General features: G+C 42.3%; 1 protein-coding gene across 1 annotated transcript in view; it reads left to right on the top strand.

The window, feature by feature from the left end:
• Positions 1–1,481: 1,481 nt before the first annotated feature.
• Positions 1,482–24,888, top strand: part of asic1b (acid-sensing (proton-gated) ion channel 1b) — a 142,831-nt gene continuing 119,424 nt past the window's right edge. Inside the window, exons 1-2 of the mRNA XM_061687524.1 lie at positions 1,482–1,885; positions 13,251–13,446. Coding sequence (XP_061543508.1) covers positions 1,524–1,885; positions 13,251–13,446 — 558 coding nt within the window. The 5' untranslated portion in view covers positions 1,482–1,523. The remainder of the gene's footprint in view (positions 1,886–13,250; positions 13,447–24,888) is intronic.

Below are 24,888 nucleotides of genomic sequence, written 5' to 3'. Positions count from 1 at the left end.
AACCACGCACGCTGCGCCATAGTTCAGTTCAGGTCCTAATAACGCATGAATTATGGTACGTTCACTTTCTTGTTTATGTCACTTGTAATTTGTTTCATGTCTTGTTAATTAGTTTTCTCAAATGTAAACGTGTTTCGTTTTCTCAAATGTAAATGTTTCATCTTTTTAAAATTTGTTTCCTGAAAGGTAAATTTGTTTCGGGTTTTGTTCATTTGTTTTCTGAAATGTTTTCTGTTTTTGTTCATGTACATTTGTTTCACATTTTGTTCATTTGTTTCCTTAAATGTAAATGTGTTTCAACTTTAATTTGTTTTCTGAAATGTAAGCGTTTCAGCTTTTTCATTTGTTTTCTGAAACGTAAATTTGTTTCGACTTTTGTTAGTTTTTCTGATCCTGCAAACGTGTTTCACAATTTTTGTTATGCACTTACCAGCCACCGTAGCTTTAGCTTATTTAACGCAAACTTTTGCTAGCGAATTTAGACAGAGTACACAGATTGTAACTCAATGATTTTCCATTAAATTACACCCCCCCCCCTCCTATTTACACTTCAAACGGTTGGTTAATAACTTTTACCTTCCAAGAGAGCCAATGACGCGTAACCTTACGCCTGTTAATAGAAAGTTTAACTTCTGCTAGCTAATTTGTAGCATGTACGCTAGCTCACTGTGTTCACGATGATTGACTGACGTTGTTGCCTTCAATATCGTCCACACTGCTGACGATATGAGGTGAATTCTGTATGTCTAAATTGTATTTGGTCCGCTAGTTTGATACTAGTGTGTGTCGCGGAGAATGACACATACTACATTTGACGTCGTCACCTGGTGGAAGAAGAAATCCCCTTTCGCCCTATCGTCTCTCTCCTTCCCACCGAGCACATCGTCACAGCAGCCTCGGAGCTCGCCGGGGAAGAAGCGGACTGTTTCCTTCCAGCTCGGATTGTCCGTCTCGCAGCAGCAGCAGCAGCAGCAGCAGCAGCAGCAGCAGCAGCAGTAGTCTGCAGGTGCGCACTCGTCTTCCTCCGGGAATCTTGGCATTCAAAGCGGGGCTGATTAGCTGCATTGTGGAAGGCGGGGAAGAAGATGCCAGAAAGCGAGCCGAGGCGACGATGTGACAGCTCGTCATGATGCAGCTGTTTCAAAAACCGGGCTGCCTTTTACGCTAAAAAAAAAAAAAAAAATCCTTTATTAAAATCTCCCGGACGTGTCAGGATTACTCTTGAGCAACATTACGAGACGACACCGTGCTTCTCTCGCTCTTTTTTTTTTTGGGGGGGGGGGGGGGGGAAGGTTTGGCGAGGTAACTTGCCGAAGTGTGCGGATGCGTGAACCCAGCCGACTGTCGGCACTTTTACTCCCCGAACGCGGAACTAGGGGTTCCGATCAGGGCGTGAACTTGCAGACTCACAAGCCCACCCAGTCTTTAGAGAAAGAAGGCTTACATTCACGAGCCAGTCATCCTTGAGCCTTTATTTGTCTTTTGCATATTTCCCATCATATCTAAGTACGCTTCAGTCCACCATGGATCTCAAAGCGGACTCCGAGGAGCTGGACTACGCGAGACCGGCCCCCATCGAGGTGTTCGCCAGCAGGTCCACGCTGCACGGCATCTCGCACATGTTCACCTACGAGCGCATGTGCGTCAAGCGCAGCCTGTGGATCCTCTTCTTCCTGGGCTCCGTGGGTGTGCTGGCTCTGGTGTGCGTGGACCGCGTGCACTTGTACTTCCAATACCCGCACATCACCAAGCTGGACGAGGTGGCCGCGCCGCTCATGAAGTTCCCCTCGGTCACCTTCTGCAACCTGAACGCCTTCCGCTTCAGTCGGGTGACGCGTAACGACCTGTACCACGCCGGAGAGCTGCTGGCCTTGCTCAACGGCAGGTGCGTGCCCAATACATGCACACGGGGTCAGGCTGTACTTAATGTTATTTCCCTACTTTTTGGACGTGACGTACATACCTTGACTGAGTGACCCAAAGCTTACTCTCAAACTAAACATAATACAAAGAGAATTAGTGTATTTAAAGTTAAGTCCACTTAGCTTAATGCTAACAAACTATGCAAAGTGCCATAGACGGGCTAATGAATACCATTGTTGTTGTGGTGTTATAACACTTAAGCAACATGTTTGAACATAAAATTTGCAGACATGTTGACGGGTAAGACTCACAGGCATATTCTTTACCCTGCCCCCCCCCCCCCCCCCAAAAAAAGATATTACAGCAGCTGAGTCACTTAGATGTGAAACTCTTCTTTGTTTGTGTCTGTATTATGCTGCCTCCTGGTGGCCAAGGTCCACACATCAGAAGGAGCACAATGTAGGGTTTCAAGAACAAGGTAAATTGGGCCCCTTTTCCTTCCATTTTCCTGTACGCGGGGGAAAACAAATTGACATCACTGACTAACGGGTTGAAGTCGTTCCGTGACCGAGCTCATAATTCAATTTACGCTGATGTAAAATCAATTTTCCCTGTTAAAATGAATGGAAATGCCATTAATCTGTTCCCACCGCCCAAAAACCACATTTTTCTCATGTTTTTAAGAAAAAAAAGGGCGCTGCATTGTAAAAAAATAATAATAATCATTTCTGAACCTCAACATTCACCTATTGGCTGATTTTATTTTTCATTTTTTTTTCAAAGCTATCCTCTTATTCAGTGAAAAACTTTCCTATTAGCTTACAAAGCTTAAAAAAAAAAAAAAAAAGCCATATCTAATATAAAAATATTGCTTTGGTGCCGCCCTGTGGCATCTGGTGCCAAGGAATTGAGGGGAGCACCATTTTGTCAGGACATAGCTTTGTCTAATAGAAGAAAGCCAAACAGCAAGCATATATTACATAAACCAGTACACCACTCTAAGAAGCGTAAGCTTTTATATGCATTCCTACGATCACGTTTATCACCTTGCGTGTCTGTATGTCTGCTCACAGGCACATAATGTAAACATCTTTATACAATTTATATAAAACATCCATTTATTATCATGCCTAATGCATACGTCTTTTTGTCCCTTCACATCTATTTGCATTCCCTTTTAACGTAAACATCTCTAGCTGTGCATGATGTAAACATTAGTTTGTGCAAACACACCCTGCCATTCACATCCACACGTGACGGACCTCAACGCTGGCTGTGGTCACGCGTGCATAGCAGTCTTCTGCCTGTTTGTCATCTCTGTCTTCCCACCTCACCTCCAGCCATTTGTCTTGTGCCGAGCAGATCAAAACAAATCTGAGCCAGACACTAAGGTTTTACCTCCAGGGAAGCCCATCTGTGGGAATTTATTTTTAAAATACCACATCGCAACAAAGGTTATCTAAGGACACGTTTCCTCCTGTGTAAAGACTGTTTAGGACTGCGCGTCTTTTTCATTCAAAACCAAACCGAAGTGTTGATGCAAGTATTGTTAAAACTCACCTCAGACAGAACTAAAGCTCAGTGACTGGGGCAGCTTTCAGCTTCAAACGAGTAATAGGCTAACACATTTTCCGGAATACCACGCCCAGTGCCGAGCTCCACAAAAGCCAGGCAATCCAATTTAGATCAGCACCAAACTGTACACTGTCATAGAGGCCTGGTCTCTACTGTACGCCTGGATTTCCTCATCAATATGTATATGTTATTATTCACTGAGAAATGAAATCAAACGAGAACTCAAATCAAATGCAAATTGAATCACAAGCACTGTAAAGGAAAGGACATTTTTACCCAGATGCACTCCACAATATAATGTGGAATGCGCTACACACATACAATAATAATCGGGGCTGATTTTTAGCCTGATGCCCCTCTTCCGATCAAAGTAAGCAATAACCTGGTTATTGGTCTTCTCTGAAAGATTATCCTGTCGTGTGGGGAGTGTTACGAGTGATTCTTTTCCCCTCCTCCATCTTCTCGGTCGGGGCCAACGATCACAAACATTAAACCTGTTCAATATTACGATCGTAAGTTACGTGTGTGGGAGAGTGACCAAGCCCTGCTGCGAAAAGCTGCTAGTAATTGACACCCCCCTCACAAAGGTTTGCATTGTACTGTAATTACCTATAGATCCCACAAGATGGTGGCAAAAGTCTACTTTTGTTTTAATGACGCTTCTCAAGTAACTTCAACAATTCCTGGGCAGCAAGTTGCCACCACATGGCGCCGAAGCAGTATTGTTCTTGCTTTGGCCTGAGCATAAAAATAGTGGATTTTGTATGTTTTTCAGCAATAACGGAGGATATATTTGAAATAATAATAAAAAAAAAAAAGACAAAAAAAAATCAGGAAATAGCGAATGCTGATTCACAAATACCCTAATGCGGAGGTCCACGATATGTCCTAAAACTAGCTATCTGTTGTAAAAGTGGGGAATAGCATTAACATGTCACAAAATCTGTACGTTTTTACGTCGCTACAGCAACTCTTTCTTGGCCGATGCTTCCCCATTTCAGTGTAGTCCAGTAATTCTCATCAACTAAACATTCCGTACAAACATGACCGACCCCGATTGTTTTTTTATGTTAACATTTGCCCAACATGTCTTTTTCTGAAGGGGTATTTGCTCGTAGCAAAGGTCCATTTTTATATTTTATAATCTTTGTCACGGAAAGTAAGTGATGCCTTTAAAGTTGCACGAGTTGCAGTGTGAGTGCAAGGCTATGTTTTGACACCTGTCTCGCTTGTTGCCGGCCCGCTCGGAGAATTCGCCAACAACATTGGTGCAAACACGCAAAACCTTTTAAGGCTCTCTGACATCTTGGGCTAACGTTTTATCCCCAACAAAAGGAGCCATCACCTTTTGCAGTTGGTTTTTTTTCCCGTTTTATTGTGGAGAAAAAAAGTAAAAAAATAAATCCAAGACAGCAACAAGTGTAGGCATAAAACAAGAGACAGACAAACAAAGCAAGAATGTAAAATTTTATTCTACAAAGTCGGTTTTTGTAGAGTTGAATGAGGGTAGTACAAAAAAAGAGGGAGTCGAAATCAGGTTGACTCAACAAATACGTGAAAAAGTTTTTTTTGTTTTTTTTTAAATTGCAAATTCCGCTTGTGTCACTGATGGCGTAGTGGTTCCTTAGCCTGACTTCGGTGCAGGTGGTGTGGTTTCAGTCCCCACTCAGTGATTGGTCAACATGATAAGTGGTATTGAAAATGGATGGACTCTCCCTTTAAATATTGGAAAATGAAACAATTATTGCACAGAAGTTGAATAATTATACCTAAATGAAAGGTTAAAAAAATAAATGGTTCTTAGAGATTAAATGCAAATGCATTGTACTAAATAAACACAAATGGGCTGTACTTCGGCAGTGATTCTTTTCCGTATCACCAGAGTGACCCTGCGTACCACTAGTAGTATTTGTACCCCAATTTGACAATCACTGGTCAAGGCTGAATATTGCCCTGTTCGGTTTTGACTTTTGAGGCGCTGTTAGTATGCCACACGCCAGTGAATGAAAATAACAGATTCAAGTTGTCGATGTAATGATAACAGTGTGGGGGAAATGCTGTATGTGAGTCCCTCAGGTAACATCGTAGATGAGCGCCATCTGTATGTGGTTCATAGTAAATGGCCTTGGAGAAAACGCTGCTGGAGCACTTCCTTTGCCTCCTCGTCTCAATATTGGATTTTTTGAAAATCCCCTGCTGACGCTTGCTTCCCGCTACCCTCCCCATCCTCTCCGTCCATTCTTTTCTTTCTTTCTTTTCTGTGCCTGCTACGCTTTGATCATTTTAGATTTTGGCCTGACGTGACAAACCCCAAATACACGACTAACAAGTTTCGACGTCTTAATTTTCTCATCAGTTGACAGTCCTCTCGCAAAACTGTACAAGCGACAAAACAACACTAAACACATCCAAGTACCATCTGGAAAACATAACGGTGTATTTTTAGCTTATTGATCCACACGGGCAGTGCGGATGCCCGAGGCACAGTGGTGAGTGTAACTCCTGTGTTACACCCTCGCATGACATAAATCCAGTCTTCTGTTTTTGTACATATTATATTATAGTGTTGTTGTCCGAGGAAAGTAACTGTACCAACAAAACGCCCTGTTTTACAGCAATGTATTTTATAAAAACACAGCACTAACAACTATTTTATTCACCAGATTTAGCACCATAAACGTAGATCTGTTTTGACAGCCGTTGCAGTATGTTGTGCGTACTGTACAGAATACAGGGTGGCAGTTTCGACAGGACATTTTTACGTTAAAAAGTCCAAATCATTTAGTGGTGATTGGCGTTATTTTCATTCGGCAGCGAAGATATGTGTGTGACTGTAACCTTTCAGGGAAGAATTATTGCTCGTGATTATTCTGTAGATATAGCTAAGTGAGATCTGCTGCAAAAGCATCAGGATATGGGGAAAACCGCCCACATAAGCAGGCGACGTACCAGGAAAACTACATTCCTCTCTTTGTCTGAAATACTTTTTCCCCCCCACACTTCTTGCTGCTTTACATTAGGCTTGGATTACTATTTCCCTATCTTAATTGAGCCAATTGAGGCACCCGTTTTACATTGGAAAAATGTCACGGTACACCATCAAACCGTACGAATGGTGAAATACTGTTAATCGCGCCTCAATTTCCTCCCAAATTGACTTCCTCTGTGAAATGTGGGGCTGCTGAAGTGAACACAAAGCCGAGATACTCGCAGGAAGCAATGACTCGTATGAATGGCAACAGGTGGATAAACTGGTTAATTGTACCTTCGGTCATCTAATGCAAGAGCATGTAAATGTTTTGGCTGTCACTATATGTCCCTGGCGTAGATGGATGAACTAAGATAGGTTTGTAATAAATAAATAAGAAATTTCAGACAAATTAGGTGAAATTGGATTCATTCACCACCGCACCCCTGATGAAAAGTGCATTTAGCGAGATCAGTTAAAGCAGCTGGTTGTTTCTTTGTCTTGATACTGCTGTTATCGGGAAGATTTTGTGAATCACCCCATTTTCTTTGTCTTTTTTTCTGTGGAACCCGTGTATGCCCAGCCTTATGCTGAAAAACTCACCTATTTGCCAAGTTTGCTCTTTTTGAAATGCCCAAAAAATGCCACAAGACACCACTAAAGCCCTGTCTAAATAAGAAAGTAGTACAGCACAAAGTATGTTGAAGTGATGCAGAAGTGATAATTATTCTTTGTTTTTCAGGGAGTAGCTAAGTTTAGCCTGGGTTGTTCACTACATGGACTGGTGCATTTTTCTTTAATCATCTGTAAGCCAATTATTTTTAAGGGTAATGTTGTAAGATGTTTGAAATTATATTGAACTGTTAAAAAAATAGGGGGTGTAAATTACTTTAGTTTTTTTGCAGTAGCAGGGGATGACTTTATACAGTTTGAGATGTTTATCTACACACCTGAATTACAGAACTAAATCCATCCCCTGACATCAGCCTGGTGGAACGGCGTACAAGAAAGGCTAAAAAGGCATGCACTCGTCACTCTGAACTGCACGTTTTCTAGAAGCTGAGCCGCTGCATGCCTAAGTGCAAATCCAGTGACTAAATGAGAGGGGGCGAGAAGAGCAAACCATAACCGCTCGCCTCTTGTAAAAGCTTCAATTTGGTACTTGAGATGAAGGGAGGGGCCACAACAAGCGGCGGCAATTAGCATGTGCCTCATAAACTGCATGATGAACAAGTCTTTATCCGCGTGTAATTAGAGCTGTTTGTTAAGCTGCAGAGCAGTGCCACTGATTAACACTGCCATCCCCTTGCTATTGGCAATACTAACATTTCTTGCTGTTCCTTGCGGCCCGCAAGGAGACGTCCGCTGACTGTTTGTGTGTGTGTTTCCTGCATGCTTGTGTGTGGCTTCCTGACCCGCTCGCTGAGGTAGGAAAAAATAAAAAAGTCCTGCAAGAGATAAGGGCTTGAATTGGTTCTGTCGATTCCAAGCACACTTCTCACAAGGCTTGAAATCAAATGTCGACAGTCTGCATGTTTCCTGATATGAGACATGCTTGTGGGTGAAACGCGTGGCCAGCTACCTTTTTCTTACAGATTAATGCAATGAAATACAGTAAGAACTGCAGATATGGATTGTTATTGGCATTGTCGCACTAGTCTGGCAATTTCGCAGAAAGAGTAATCCCCTATTCGCGGTGGATAGGGATCGAGCCCCGAGGCGAATAGCGAAAGTCCGCGAGTAATTCATGCCCATCTCTTACCGTTAAAAATAAGTAGCTAACAAATAGATGGTTCGATGTAGAAAAATAGACCAGAAGTGCGCAACTCCATAGCTTTCACGAACAACCAAGGCTAAATTTACCACCTCCACAACATACAAAGCACAGTCAGGCCAGTCGAGTTCTTGACATCAAATTATTACATTTCTATTAGACAGTGCTTTGGAGAATTGTATTTGTGAACAGTGAACTGCAAATATGCATGGGATTACTGTAAACTGTTGGAAATCAGTTTTTCCCTTTGCCAAACAAGGAAGCCCGTCTGATTAATCAACATTGAATCACCTTAATCGACGGAATTCCTAAAGATTGATTCGATTTGAGGACCTTCCCTAGTTCTAGAACTGAAGTGAACAGGCACACACATTGTAAGATGTGAGAGACCCCACATATTACAAGGAAATGTGTGTGTGTGGCTACTACTCTTATGTGTTGTGTATTCGATGACCAACACAGCACACCACACACACATCTCCTACGCGAGTTTCCATCCACGCCCAAATGAGAAGGCTGTTGTAGTACCAAGATTGACCTGTGACAGGCAGCATGTTCCCACTCAACATCCAGATTGCAGAAAAACACAGAGTAGTCGTAGTAAAAGAAGAAATAGAAGCAGCTAGGCTAACTGTTAGCGTATCTGGTGGTGTGGAGGCAAACTCCTGGGAGTAAAGATTTGCCATTCTAAATGTTGAACAGGCTCAACATTGATTGTCGTGAACAATTTCAGAGCAGTCGGGGAAATTAAAAATCTCTTAACAAATCCCGCACCTCATTATAAGCAATCAGGATCATCTTTTAGAGACATCTGGTAATCCGGCCTTTGCCGACGTCGATCAAAAATGAGGAAAAATGCTGAAAACTAAATCTGATTATGGCCAAAATTTCATTTGAGACAGTAGATTAAGATGGAGTACCTCACTCTGGCTGTCGCAAGCACGAAAATCAATGGGCGCACTCATTTTGTGTTTGTTTTCCCTTCACGCTTTGCAGTGCACAACATAATGATTCAATTGCTCGGTTTTCTGTTTCGATGAAGCCCCAAAGTCAATGATCATCATAATTGACTAAAGAAGGTCGCTGTGGAATAATTAGCGCTAATGGTGGCGTTTGCTGCCAAAATATGCGGCGTCATCAAAAGTCGGGGAAGCGAGAGCTGCAGAGTTTTCGAGTGCATGGAGTACAAAATGCTGTTTGATCATATTGTTATGATATATTGTATATACTTAAAATGTTTTTATAGCGCTATGTTATTTTGCTGTATTTTGCCACTGGTCTTCTTGCGTCAGTGCTTAACAATATGACAAATTTGTCGGTTTACGTCCAATCATTAAATTAAAATGTTTTTTTTGTCACTCTCAAACTCCTCTAACAGGAATTAATGTTACCAGTCAGCCACAACACCTTACAAGTCATCTGATTTTGTAAATTACTTAGCACTAATTGTACAATTACCCTCATAATAATTTCATTTTTACATTGTACATGCAGGAGTAATGCCGGTGGATTGAACCACCTTGCAGCGACATGCATGTTTAATATTAGGTCGTGCGTATGCAGAATTTTGAGCTCTTCCTGAAAATCGTTTCCTCCCGCGAGGTGGCCAAGTGATGCAGATCCGCTTTCATTCGTCTCCATCCCCAGAAAGAAATTAAAGTGCTTGTGCCCCTTAATCCAATTGAGGGTCTCACACCTCTCTCTCGCCACAGTGCCAGTGCACGCCGGAGTTTTCTTTTGGGAGCGACGGAAGGGCAATATTAAAAACTCCAGCGGTATTATTGAGGCCGTGTGTACTTTGAAGTCTCCCGGCTAGTGGGTTTCTGAATGTGGCGGCTTAAGTGCTCTCCTGGCAGCTCCGTGTTGCTTATAAAGCAGAGGCTCAGGATGCAATTCATTTAACTAAAGGATAACCCCGTAAAGGGGGCCGTGTCGTATTTCCCGAGGAACTCTAATGATGTTTCGCCACCTCCGGGGAGGACAGAGTTGCCCGACTAGCTCGGAGCTAAGTGCAGAGATGAAGTAATTGGCCTGATTTGCTTTGACCTGCCATTTCCAAGGGTTGCTGCCGAGGTTTTCCAAGCAACACCAGTGACGCAACTGGCACGCAGAATGAATTTTTCACTCGTGCAATTAATTTCACAATTTTATACTTTTCCCCCACAAAGTACAGTGATGTCTTGACTTGCAAGTTGAATTTGTTCCGTGACCGCATTCGCAACTCACAATGCCTCGTATCTCAAATCATCGTTCCTCCTTGAAATGACTCCAACTGGCATTAATCCTTTCTCGCACAGCCCAAAAATAAAAACAAATTTGTTTTTGTAATAAAGACAAATAATAGCATTCTATAGTATTGTAGTTGATAAAAAAACATATAATAATAAAATAACTCAATGTAAAGACTTTAACAGTTTGTGCATCATGATAATAATTCAGTGGGCATTGTGCTGCTCCTTCTGGTGAACGTTCCTTGGCCACCAGGGGGTCGTATAATACAGACATAGACTATTACATGTGAATTTGAGGATGGGAAAACTGATGACGTCGCAACTAAGCTACAATGTATTGTTTCACGCTCTGTCCACGTGTTGCTACCAATTATGTTCAAATATAAGTTCTTAAATGGTTTATCATTTCCGTGACATCAATTTTAGTTTTGTTAGCGCTCATATTTGCATTTTGCATTGTGCGTTAGCATTAAGCTGTAGGACCTTGGTAGGAGAAGGTTAATGTACTTTAGTTCAATACACAATGTGTAATTTTTTCTTTGTTTCATGTTTAGTTCTCCTTCAAACCTCAATTGAAAGTGGCAATAAAAGATTGAAATAAGCTTTTAGCCTCTTTGGAAGAATTGTTCACTGTGTGCCAAACCTCTGGTTGTTGTGAAGTGAGACGTGTTTGCTGCCACCATCTAGCCCTCCTATCTAAAAGTTGGCCCACAACTCGAGACAATCTGCATGATGGCAGTGGAAAATCACCTCGCTTTAAATGTTTACCATTACACATGTATTTATTGGCTATAGAGACAGTGAAAAGTGAAAATGTTTTTCCTTTTTTTTTTTTTTTTTTTTTTTAATAAATCCTCCGACATCATTCCCAAGTGCCAAGGTACTGTCAATGAACACTAATCAAACATGACCTTGTGGAGTTAAAAGGAGCTCCATTAAGCTATACTACCAATTATTGCTGACGCAAGCGCCCATATCTATGACAAATAACTCTAGATGTCACCATCCTCGCTGTCATTTAGCAATTTATGAGTGAAGATGGCAACGCTTCTGCTTATTTTCCGTAATAATTTCTCAGTTTTTCTGATGTCGTTAGAGCATGTTGGCAATTATAAACTGAGGTGGATGATATGTGAAAATAAATTGTTTCCCCTCCGATGTTGCTTCCCAGAAACGGAAATAATGTCTCTTGGTCAATTTGACGCGAAGCATTTTTATCCAAAAGTGGCAGAAACCGAAACAAATGTCAGGTGTGGGAAGTAGCTGAACCCAAGAGCAGCGGCAGCTCAACGCGACGGCTCGGATCCTCCATGACAGACGAGTTGGCGTTGACGTAGCTGCGCGGATGGCAAGTGGCTCTCTACAAGTTACCCCTGCTAGCGACGCTGGCGAAGGAAAAGAGAAAAGAACGAAGCGACCATCCGCCGTTGAGAAAGGAAAAAGACTTGTGCAAAGAGAAATTTGATCTTGTCTTCTGCTTTTTCAAATCGATGCAAGGGGCGCCACCCTGTTTTTCGTCTTCGGAAATCATGCAATCCCTCGCGTTGTCACGGCATTCTCCCACCTCTCCCTCTCCTAATTATATTTTAATAAAGCCTCATCTTAACACGCGCAATTGTTCTGGCTGTTCACATGGTGGTGGTGGGGGGACATCACCGGCTCTCTGCCCCCTGAGCAGTGGTCCCGCCAGTTAATTGAGGTTAATTTGAATGACTGCGAGCAGGTGCAGGAGGTTGATACTGGTCGTCAGACAGAGACTGTACTTGACTTTTCTCTTCACTTTTTTTATTTATCAATCCTTCATGCTCTGCCATGTGTCAGAAAGAAGGAATACAGAGGATGATGGGCCGCTTGCGCCAATACCATGGCGCTCTTTCAGCAATGAATGCATTTATGGAGAGCGGGGAGCTTCTGTGTTTTCATTAGGAAAGTTGTTCTTCCATTGTAGAAGCACTCCTACTGCTGCAGACAGTCGTAGCTATTAGGCGTTACAATTAATTTGTCTGCGTAAAGCGAGAGAGAGGGTTTAAGTAATTAACTTTCCTTCCACTCACTCGACCTAGGTGGAACACTAAGATTTATGGACAACTCTGTTAAAGACTAACGCGTGGCACGTCCACGGTTTATCTTGCTTTTCCTGGAAGCTGGAAATGTTCCTTTTCCTCCTTCACTACCAAGCTGAAATTCTGCCGCTGTACCAAAAGACCATGTCTTCTTTTTTGAGGCGTTACAAAATCGTCCTGGTGGTGCTTCCTACTGCACTTATCATGCATTGGGGTCTTTGTATACGTTGCTGTACGATATAGTGCAAGAAATACTTGACAAATGTCAGCTAATATTTAGATATTCTTACTAAAAGAAGGTATTTTATGGAAAATTGTGTGCCTGCTCACCCATCAATTGTAAAATGAGACAACCAAGTAATCGTAGTATTTTGGAGGTATTTGTTTGATCAGCTGCATGTGCCACATACACACAAATTGATGTGTAATTCAGTGAATTGGTGATGAAGTGCCTCCATGAGTAAAAATACAATCAATACAATGCAAAACTCTTTATACATTGACCATACAAAGTTTTAACAGTTGAAAAAAATGCTTTTACTGCACAGAGGTAAATCTCTCGCCCTTGGTCTCTCTCTAACGTTAAAAAAAAAAAAAAAAAGTTTTAGAAAGTCTTATTCAGCATACAAAATGTAATTACCGTAGTGTTACTGCAATGACTAAGGATTGCAAATGAAATAGTAATGTAAGCATATGTTCACTACTGCTGTTATGAGCTGCTAAATCGCTCAACTTTTAACATCGAGCTGAGGATTTGAATGCTCTTCCTGGTGCAGGTACGAGATCCGGGACCCGCACCTGGTGGAGGAACACGTCTTGCAGGTCCTGAAGGAGAGGGCCGACTTCGACAACTACAAGCCCCGGCCCTTCAACATGCGCGAGTTCTACGACCGGACGGGCCACGACATCAAGGACATGCTGCTGTCCTGCTACTACCGCGGCATGGAGTGCAGCGCCGAAGACTTCAAAGTGGTGAGTCAGCCAGCGTCGATCGTCACTTGGCCTCCCAGGGCTGAGGGTGTCCCGGGTCTGCAACGCAAGGTCAGCATTAATAGAGCCATTTGGAACATATGAACAACGTGACATTTGGTAAACAGTCATTGCAGCAGTGGGAGGAAACGGGGAGTCCAGCTTGTTCTGTTCATGCTGAGCGTGGCAAGCGTTGCCAATGGAGGGATCGCAGACACAGCCGCAGATGAACATCATGTACACACCTGCTGCTTTTTGTGGAATACTTGGCTGTCTCTTAAAGGTTAAGCAATCCTATCATGAAAGGTCGAATGTGAGGTTGAACATCGCCTCCGTGTTGGGGTGTTTACTTGTGTCGTAGTTTGCTATTTCCACCACGCAGTACTTTTAGCTTCAGTAATTTATGCCATTGTTTCATTTTTCCAATGCCAAAATTGCAAATATATATATATATATATATATATATATATATATCGTTCACTGCAAAAAAACTAATCCAACCTGGATTACATTATTCAAATTAAGACAAAATATGATTGTCTCCCAACATTTTACTGGTTATGGACAAGTTTAGCTTAAAATAGCAAATTACAGTATATCACCTACATCTATTTAATGTCAACACTTTGACATTGGTGTTTTTTTTTTTTTTAGCATCGCTGTTTACTTTTAAGAAAACTGTCACGTTCCTTTTCTATTGACAGATACCTTTGCTTAAATTAATATAATCCTCCTAAAAATGAAGTGTAGAAACAATACAGTGTCTCCCAAAAGTCACAAACACTTCGTTTTATATATTTCGTTGAAGGTATCATTCGGACAGTCAGCTTGGATAGGCTCCGGCAGCCCGTGACCCTAGTGAGGATAAGCGGTAAAGAAAATGGATGGATGGAAGCTGTCAAATGATGATGGCCTTTCGTCCATTCGAATGGCACCTGAAATTAAATAGAAAAAAGGGAATGTTTAGTGACCTTTGGGACACCCTGTATTATTTTTGTTCGACTAAAAAGCAAAGTAGGAAGTGGGGAAGAAAACAAATTGAAAATATGGCCAAAACATGATTCCAAATGGATCTGTGCAGCAAAGAAAAAATACACCACGTATTTCTGATACTGGGAATCCATCGAACTGGCTGCAATTTGAGGCCAAGCAGGTTGTGTTTCCATCGGAGCGTGTTCACTCCTCGAAAGCTGCTTACGGCTGCTGGGAACGCAGTAAATAGAGTAATTGTGGGGACTGGCTGCACAGTCGATTTTTGTGTGTGTGGCACGTGTGGACAGTCGTAATGCACAGCAACAGAGCTGCACTCTCAGCGCTCATTTGTTTGTGTTTGCTTATATCACTGACTCCATTTAGAGGTGAGCAAAGCCCAGGTAATTCAAAGAAGCATTCTTTTCCAAGGTCACCTACATTGAAATGACATTTTGGGTTTCTGGTAATTGTTCTTGGCATTTCTACTCCTCCAGCAGTCATTTTATTTCAGCCAGTAGCCAGTACTGTCCGTTCAATCTTGTCTAAGCCTGCTGCTGGGTAGAATAATGAGTCCAACCCCAATTAGTCCACACATTAATAGATAAGATTATCCGTGTGTGTCATCTTATTTGTCAATAGACAGAAGAAAGTCAACAGGCTGCATCCTGCTTGCATGAAAAGCAAATCAAAGCCCGAGGAACAGTTGCAGGGACATCTGGAAGCTTTGACACCAAAGTAAAAGCAGACAGGGGCAGCATTTAACAGATGCTCATTGCACCAAAAGTTTGTGAACAACAAGTGAAGCACCACACGGCACGTGCTGTCAGCGCACTCAAGTGTTTCTAATCCCTGTATCTGTGTCTCTCCACGCAGCTGCGTGCCAGCTGCGTGGAGAGATCGAAATGCTGACAATGGTTGTTTTTGTCATTTTTAAAATCAACCACAACATCAGAATCATCTTTATTTGCCAAGTATGTCCAAAAAACACACAAGGAATTTGTCTCCAGTATTTGGAGCCTGAGCCTCATGAATACAATGGAGCATCTCAGGTCCACACAATCAGCACTGCAAGTAAATATCTGTCTAGGGGTGTATTACAATTCCCTATACTGTATTACCATAATTACCACTGGGAAACACAGGATGCCATTCTATTCCTTGCATGGAGGAGAGGTTAAATAGAGCAGCTTGCATGATGTACTTCACAAAGTCTTCTGATGAGCAGATAGAGATGTGAACTGATCAGAATTTAGTAATTCAGATTGTCACGTTTGGAGAGGAGCTGGACCCAAGAGCAGGCGGAGGCAGATAGATTGTGATGAACAGTTGATTTAGGAAGGTAATGGCGGCGGTCCTGGGTGCGTTGGCAGGCAGTGGAAAGGACAGACGGCTGGCTTGGTGGCAGGAATGACGTGAATCAGGAACACGGGGGGAATACTGGAAACGAGGAGAGACACAGGAGTCAAAAAGGGAAACAATGCACAAAGTGTTTTGTGATATTGTTTTGGGGTATATTCATGGTTTCAACTATTAATATAGCCAATTATACACATTTTTACAATTACTCATGGTTTCCGCTTGGTCCCTATCCCCTGCGAATTGTAGTTTACTGTAATTTACAAACATAAAAAAAAGAAGCATAGCCTGGTACCATATTACTATTAGTTGGAGGTGAGGGAGTGTAAACGTAACAGTAGAACAACCTTTCAAAGTTGCATGCTCTTACTTATTTTTTTACGACGCAGTTCCATTCCTACGGCAGCGACAAAATTGGAATTTTTAGGCAAGTCAGAGCTCATTGAAGTCTTTCATTAACCTATGCAGCTGTAATCATTTTAGTAAGCGTATCTATCAAAACAGTTCATAAATATAAAGCAATCAAATAAAAAGCACTACGAACGGTGGAAACTGAGTGTGTTCTCTTATGCGTGCTGTTCCTAAACGTCATATCGGAAACCAAGGACAACTTTGACATTTTTTTTCTCTGATGAGGATATAGCACTTTTCCCATCTGTTTTCAGTAAACAAGCGTAATACAAACATGGGTGAAAGGACAGAAGGGAAAATGACGCAACGTGTCGGAAGTTGTAATGCAGTTCAAATTACTGTCTGACATTTGCCTAATTAAAGGATCATATGCCAGTTAACGTATCCTGATCCACTTTTGTTTTGTCACGCAGAAGTAATGCCTCTTTTGACCAGCGACTGACTTTTAAAAAAAATTATATATGAGTTTATGTATACAAGGGTGCCAAGAAGTGGTACTGGTAGCTTATTCACTACTCTTGACAATGTCAACTTATGTTGCTGTACTGGGTAGACCAAACTGTTTTACTACTGCTTGATAAAATGAAATGACACCACGTCACCTGTCGCAATACCTGACAGGACGCAGTGGCATTTAACGACCTTCCAATTATTCCTGCGGTAGATGATAGGGATTATTATCCACTCTCGGGGACCCCTTCAGTCCCACTGAGCGTCTCGTCCTGTGGTCTCTTTTGATGCAGAGAGAGGAGCGCTCGCAAGACTGTAGACATTTCTTGGCCCTCATCTTTTAGCTGCGCAGAAAGGAAACATTGCTATCAGTTAATATTAATTGCTGGCCTACAGCTTGAAGCGTAGTTGCGGTGGATGATGCAAAGGAACCAAAAAATGAAACTGTCCAAGAGTGAGAAGCGAGGCGAGTAGCAGGGCTTGATTTACAGGCTGCAGTAAAGTCTTTGGATGAAAATAAGCGCTGCAGGGAACGAAGGACACTCATTGGACACTCGTTTTCCTGTCAGACAGTTACAGTACATCTGCCATTTCCAGCAGTCTCCTTGATGCACAAACCCAACGAGACCTTTGTAGTGGCTCTTCACTACAAAAGATACTGTATTTTTTGGATGAAGAAGGTAAGTCTGTGGTTTATACAGTACTACTGTATGCTGTACTGTAATACTTTATATCCATCAGGCTGTATAGTGTCCTGTGCTTCATCGCTTATCTCAGATCAACTGGGAGAATTTAATGTCACAATGGTGAAAGATGCGACAGGAGAACCATCAGTCTTGTTTGCTTATAAAACATTGTCCCACTCGCCTAGCTGCTGGCATATCAACAGAATGAAATGCAACACTGTCCCAAACACGGCTGCTACACTATTTGTTGATATTCACAGTGTCCCTTTTTATATAGAAGCCAAATACTGTGTAGTCTAAATAGTTTGGTAGAGGCTGTTTAGTAAAAATCAATTGCTATTAAAGGTAACTGGTGACCCAGAGTTCTAAACATGCGGAGTTGACGTAAATCACTGCTGGTGGCTCATTGCTGCGTCATTGTGACGCTGGACTGCACAGTCTCCACTTTGCTGCACTGATCTGATTTTCTTGCTGCCCTCTGTTTCCTTGCTGTGGCCAACAGCCACATGCTGAGACCTTAAATACAGGAGGCCCTCGTTCTCCTCCATTACTGTCTTGTTTTGCCTCATGGCGTCAATGCATCATGGTTTCCCGCTGAACTGCTTTCAAATGGAAAATAGCCATCGACATTTAACACATGCTACCGGTAAAGCTAACAATCAGGGTATTTGACAATTAGACATAGTAATCACCTATTGTATAATCACTAATTCCCATCAGTCCGTTTGAGCTACCTGTCCAACAACACCTGCTCTGGTGCAAATCGGACTCTTGTGTAATTACCACGATCATTCCATTTGAACTATTGGCTTTGTTTCAGCTGTTATTGACCCCCAGAGTACAACTCCCAGCCTTCGCCCTCCGTCCTTCATCGGTGGGAGCTAATGAGAGGCGGTCAATAAAGAAAACCTAAGACGTTTCGCTTTGGATCCTGTGCGCGCACTTTGAAATTATAATGCCTGCCGTGAGATGTTTTGAAACTAGACTCTTCATTTAATTTTTTTCCCACTTATGACTAACTTCAGGAATGATCGAGTGATTTGCTGGGCTAATTTTCGTTCTCAGGAAGTTTTGTGCACTCGCAGAACCGACTTCTTAGCTCAATGGCCAATTAAATGTTTTAGCCAATGAACATGATGACATTTGAGCTGGAAATTCAAACCGTCCTCTCTGACAAGGTGAACCTTTTTGTTCTGCTCACAGCTGCTGCTGAGGATTCCACCGACCATTTCCCTCTGCAGGCTCAATCAATCTATTTGCCATTACCGTACAACTGGAAGACAATGATCAATTAAGGCATTTGCTGAGTAATGAATGTGTGCCTAATAAAACCCCTTTTTTTGTCTAATAAGGCTAGGTTTTCGTGTTTTGTTTTGTCTTTAGAGCTTTTAATTCACATCATCAAACTACAAACTCAATATCTTTTGGGTTTTCCAAGTTTCGGCAGACAAAGATGATTCAATATTTGTGTCTCGGGAGTAGTTGTTACGCAAACATGTTATACAAACTGAACAATGCGCGTGGTTAAGAGCCCCAGCGGCCCAGCTGCTGTAACTTTAAACAGAGACTGTCAATTAAAAAGAGAGAACAGCAGTGTCTATGTGGTGCCCGTAGAAAACAAACGGCTTCACTGCTTATCAGGAAAATGTATCTTGAATTGGGTACAATTTCTTTTGAAACAAAACTGCCAGTCTGCGGGAAAGGAGGCCACCTTATTGGCAGTTAATTTGCGATGATTTGTTTCCCGACAACTCAGAAATGACAAAATTGATAGAACACGATGGAAGTGAATGGGCACAGTGAGGAAGGAGAAGTGAGTGACTAGAGCTAATTGACCCACGTTCACAAACGCTGTCAAAGTGATGAGCTGGTTCAGGAAAAAACTGAAGCCTCATAAGCTTTACTGTCTTATTCTGGATTTAATGGATTTTATTTTAATTGTGATGTGCAAAAAAAGTGATTTTGATTTTTGATTTTTTTTTTCTTCTCCACAGTCAGCCAATGTTTGAGCTTTTTTGTTAAAAGTAGAAGAAACAGTCTCCTCTGGGATGATGGTCATCCCCGAATTTGTGTTGAGAATGTTTAATCCAATTTATTAAAAAGGAAGCAATTTAAAGGGAAATCTGTTCTGCCTATGCAGGCAACATTATTGTCGCTTTTGGTTCAGAACTACTGTATGTTCATTTTCATATTTTTTTTCACACATCGATACTATTAGTCTGTATTCACATCATCTTATTTTTACACATTACTAACCAATTTAAAGTGTTGAAAATATTTTGAGAACAAATTTATCAACTCTCTTGGACAAAGTGTCATAAACTCCGCTTCTTCCGTGCGTCAAAACACACTCTTAAGCGGGGTATACACACATATGCTTAGAATTGGGCCTAATTTCGCTTGATTTTTTTTTTTTTTTTTTTCCTAAACTCGATAGTTATGAATAAATTTCCATGACTAATTATGGTTGGTTTCTGTATCATATGACCTTAAGGGAATTCAAATTATGAGGTTCCACTGTCGTATCTTAGAGAGAAGAAATCTAAGAAAGTCATACATGTTCCTTGCTGCCATGCACACATGATTACCTTATATCATGAATTTTCTTACGCAATTAGTAACCACTTACTAAAATGATTTTGAATTATTAATTTTGTGCAGGGGTGTTGCCACGGTTCAGGGAGTGCTGGAGAGACAGACTAAGCCTGTATCCTTAAAGAATCAATTATAAACACTGTGAGATTGGAGGCCAGGGGATTGCATATGCGCAGCCCTTTTGGAGGCGGGGATGGAAAATGTGGAGGGTTGAAGACGATAAGAACCTTAATGTGCGCCAGAGGTGGATTCGCTTGTTTGGCTCCGGGTTAGCGCTGCCGGGGATGCCTGTGGGAAGAGAAGGAAGTAGGGAAAGGGGTAAGGGATTGCTAGACACCGCTGGAGAGCGCCGGCGCGCTAGCAGAATAAGAAGCAGGCCATTCTCCGCCTTCTGCGCCTTGGCTGTGTTTCTGGTTGAGGGTGTGAAGTGGAACCAGTCAAGTTGAGTGCAATCCATCCTGTTAGGATTTTGAAACCATTTTTTTCCCCATTGGAGATAATGGAAGTAGTTGTCTTTTAGGGTTAAACAGTTGCCATCATAAGACTGTACAGACAATGTACCAGAAATAGAAAGAAGTTTCATGTACAAACAACAAACAGCTTTGTCAAAAAAAAAAAAAAAAAATCCAATGTCAATGTAAAATTGACCAAAATGACTATAATATACACTAGTTGGCGATGGCACTACACATTAACCGCGCTGTTTACAATTTGTGGGTGGCTGTTTACCACCCACATGCATCAGTCATCTACTCACAATTCAGGGTCATATTAATGTTTTTCCTGTTTTCGCCCCTTCTGTCTTTTGTTTTAATGGACAACCTTATTTAATTCTTCCCTACTAGTTTATTAACGCTTTAGAATTCATTAAAGAAAAATGAGTGGAAAACATGATTTATGGTTGTGGCATTTAAAGTTGGTCCCGATAATTAAAGCGACTGATTGATGACTGCGAGAGCGACTGCGCGGTATAGTTTGGCGGAGGGATGCATTATTAACGATGACGATGTCGGGTCAAAGAGCTTTTATTTTGCACAAGGCAGGAGGGGACGCGTTTGCTGTCATCTGGAGCGCCGTGTGGGGTCTGGGGAGAGACGCGGGGGGCGGGGGGGGGTTTGGGTTAAAGTAGCGGGAACACCATATATCCCACGGGGATGCGGCGTTTTCATCTTAATCGCCATTGCCTTGATTTTCTCTCTTCTTCTGTCCCTTGGGTGCGTTCTTTGAACAAACGCTGGCACTTTGCTTTAACCCCAATTTCTTTTGGGGAAAATACAAGGAAACACTAAATTGAGGGTGGTTGCGTTCTTTATACATACTAGAGTTTTGGTTGTATTTTATTTATTTTTTTAAATTTAATTCTTAATGGTACATGTGTCAAACTATGGTATTTATCAGTGAGACACAGTACACCCTTACATATTTGATGAATTTGCCTTTTCGTGTCTTTTTTTTGGGAAGCTATCCTTCATTATTCGCTGAAAAACCCAAATTTGTCGATTTGTGCTCAGGCCAAAGCAATAACCGTGTTGCTTTTTCCGCCATTTGGTGACATCTTGGAGCTGTTGAAGTGAGTTCAAGCGCTTCATTTAGACAGAAATAGTCCTTTGCTCCCACCTTGTGTTATCAATAGGCAATTACAGTATGATATAAACCTTTTTGGGGAGTTACTCTGACTTTTACTGTTTTCGGCGGGGTTCAGTCCTTATCCCCTGCGAATAGTGGGGGGTTCAGTGTATACAGTACTTAATTTCCGCAGTAGTGAATCTCTTCAAGGGGTTTAAACTTTTCCATAATTTTAAGTACTGTTGTGAGTAATGCTTAGTACGGTTGAAACAGTACGCCAATACTCACAGATGGGTACCTTCATGGTATTAATTCATAATTGTTCGGGTCACATTCAGCACAGGAGGGGCGCAAAATGCAAAACAACGCTGCTCATGTTTTGCATAAACCGATTTAACTAATTTCAAGACAATGAAATGACTTCAAACTCCTTGCAGTAAGTTCTCCAATAAGATGTATACAGTAGTGTAACAGCTATTCTCAAGGGATAGGAATCTCAGCTCTCACGCCAATCGCAGAAAACCACAAAGTATAATTGATTTTTTTTTTTAATTGCCTATAGAATAAATGAAGGATTTTTAAATTAACAATGTATAACAATGAAATAATTTATAACAAACCATTTTTGATCTTTTTAGAAAAGTGAAACATCAATAGTTTGTCTTCTTTTTAGGAAATGAAAGAAGCAGACAAGTGCAAGAGGAACAGTTTGAGCAGTCTAAATGATAATGCTTTAAAAACACCAGGGCCATTGTTACTGCTTTATCTCCATCTGAAGAGCCTGGGAGAGGCTGATTAAATGCAGGTGGAAGTTGCGTTCAAACAGCCTTAGCTTTTTTTTTTTTTCACACTGCGCTAATAGTTAGTGTCATGATGCAGTTTCTGATGAGTTCACGAGTTTGATATGCTGCCAAAAGCACGACTCGCCATGATGTCCGCTAGCCAGAAGCTGAGGTGCACTTTGTTTGTTTACGAAATGTGGCTAGAGCAGAAGGCAGTGACACTTCCTTACTGATGGAATCAGAATACCTGCCATGCAATGACAATAATGTTGAATCTCATCCAATCTGAACAGTTCCGCCACCCATTCTTAGTATAGTTAATTTTAAAAGGTGATGTAAATATAACAGCACATCCCTAACTAAGATAAGTCTATATTATGCGTGATGGGTCCCAGTTGTCGACTGAATTAATACTTGTAAAAGACTACTTGGTGAGGTGTCACTCAAATCAGAATCAGAATCATCTTTATTTGCCAAGTATGTCCAAAAAACACACAAGGAATTTATTTGTCTCCGGTAATTGGAGCCGCTCTAGTACGACAACAGACAGTCAATTGACAGAGAACACTTTGGAGACATAAAGACATTGAGAAAAACAGTCACTGAGCAATAAAGGGTTGCTAGTTATCTGGTAATGCCGATTATTATTATTATTATTTTTAATTCATTTATTATTATTTTTTTTTGACAATTGTGCAAAACGATGCAGAGTCCTCTAGCACTTAGAGCAGTTCGAATGACTAATATTGCAATAGTCCGGTGCAATGACCGTTGTGCAAAGGGCGCCGAGACTTCACGCAAGTAGTACGATAGTCTGGGACAATGTTGATTGTGCAAATGTTGCAGATACTCCTCAGTCAGTGTGCAAATGGAGCAGATGCTACTCTGACATGAGTGCCCAGTATTGGTCAACAACAGATATGCAAATAGTGCAGCGTGGCGAGACCACTACAGTGAGTGCACGAGTAATATATAATTGGCCCGACAGAAATGTGACAACAAACTCAAGACAAAAAGACAAAAAATTGCCAGCATGTTGCAATGGAATTGTAGGTTAGGTGTTTAAGAAGTTGATTGCAAGAGGGAAGAAGCTGTTGGAATGTCTACTAGTTCTAGTTTGCATTGATCGGTAGCGCCTAGCCGGAAGAGCTGGTGTGGAGGGTCAGAGAGGATTTTGCACGCTCTTGTCTTAGTTCTGGCAGCGTGCAAGTCCTCAAAGGTGGGTAGGCGGTACCGACAATCCTTTCAGCAGTTTTGATTATCCGTTGCAGTCGGAGTTTGTCCTTTTTTGTAGCAGCACCAAACCAGACTGTGATGGAAGAACACAGGACTGATTCGATGACCGCTGTGTAGAACTGCCTCAGCAGCTCCCGTGGCAGGCCGTGCTTCCTCAGAAGCCGCAGGAAGTACATCCTCTGATGGGCCTTTTTGAGGACGGAGTTGATGTTGATTGCCCACTTCAGGTCCCGAGAGACTGTAATTCCCAGGCACTTGAAGGTCTCGACGGTTGACATAAGGCAGCTGGACAGCGTGAGGGGCAGCTGTGGCGAAGGATGCCTCCTGAAGTCTACGATCATTTCTGCAGTCTTGAGCGTGTTCAGCTCCAGGTTGTGTCTGCCGCACCGCAGCTCCAGCCGCTCCGCTTCCTGTCGATATGCAGACTCGTCACCGTCCTTGATGAGGCCGATGACAGTGGTGTCATCTGCAAACTTCAGGAGTTTGACAACCGGGTGCGTTGAGGTGCAGTCGTTCGTGTAGAGAGAGAAGAGCAGCGGAGAGAGGACACAACCTTGGGGCGCCCCACTGCTGATGCTGCGTGTGGATGAGGTGGCCTCCCCCGGCCTCACCTGCTGTGTCCTCCCCGTCAGGAAGCTGTAAATCCACTAGCAGATGGCAGGCGAAACGCTGAAGCTTAGAGGAAAGGAGTTCAGGGATGATGGTGTTGAACGCTGAGCTGAAGTCCACAAACAGGATCCTTGCGTAGGTCCCTGCACTGTCAAGATGTTCTAGGATGAAGTGCAGTCCCATGTTGACTGCATCATCTGCAGACCCGTTTGCTCGGGAAGCAAACTGCAGGGGGTCCAGCAGGGGGCCTGTGACGCTCTTGAGGTGGTCCAGCATGAGACGTTCAAAGGACTTCATGACCACAGATGTCAAGGCGACAGGCCTGTAGTCATTTAGACCCTAGATTGCAGGTTTCTTCGGGACTGGAATGATGGTGGAGTGTTTGAAAGAGGATGGTACTTCGCACAGTAGCACACTGGAGGGAGCTGGTCCGCGCAGACTTTGAGGCAGGATGGGGACACATTGTCTGGGCCTGCCGCTTTGTTAATATTTTGTTGTTTGAAGATGCGTCTCACATCCTGTTCGTGGATGGTCAATGCAGAAGTCAGATGTGTGATTGTAGTCAGGTGGTGTGGGGTTTGAAAGTGTCCTTTTCAAATCTGCAGTGGAAGGTATTCAAGTTGTTGGCTAGTGTGCTATTGTTCTCAGCTTGGGGGGGATCGTCGCTTGTAATTGGTCAGCGATTGGAATGCATGCCAGACTGATTTAGAGTCGTTAGCGCTAAACTGTTTTTCCAACTTTGCTACATAGTTCCTCTTTTGCAATGTTACTTTCTTTCGTCA

This window comes from Phycodurus eques, chromosome 10, assembly GCF_024500275.1.
Source record: "Phycodurus eques isolate BA_2022a chromosome 10, UOR_Pequ_1.1, whole genome shotgun sequence".
NCBI classification, from domain to species: Eukaryota; Metazoa; Chordata; class Actinopteri; order Syngnathiformes; family Syngnathidae; genus Phycodurus; species Phycodurus eques.
This window is presented reverse-complemented; position numbering and strand designations above follow the sequence as displayed.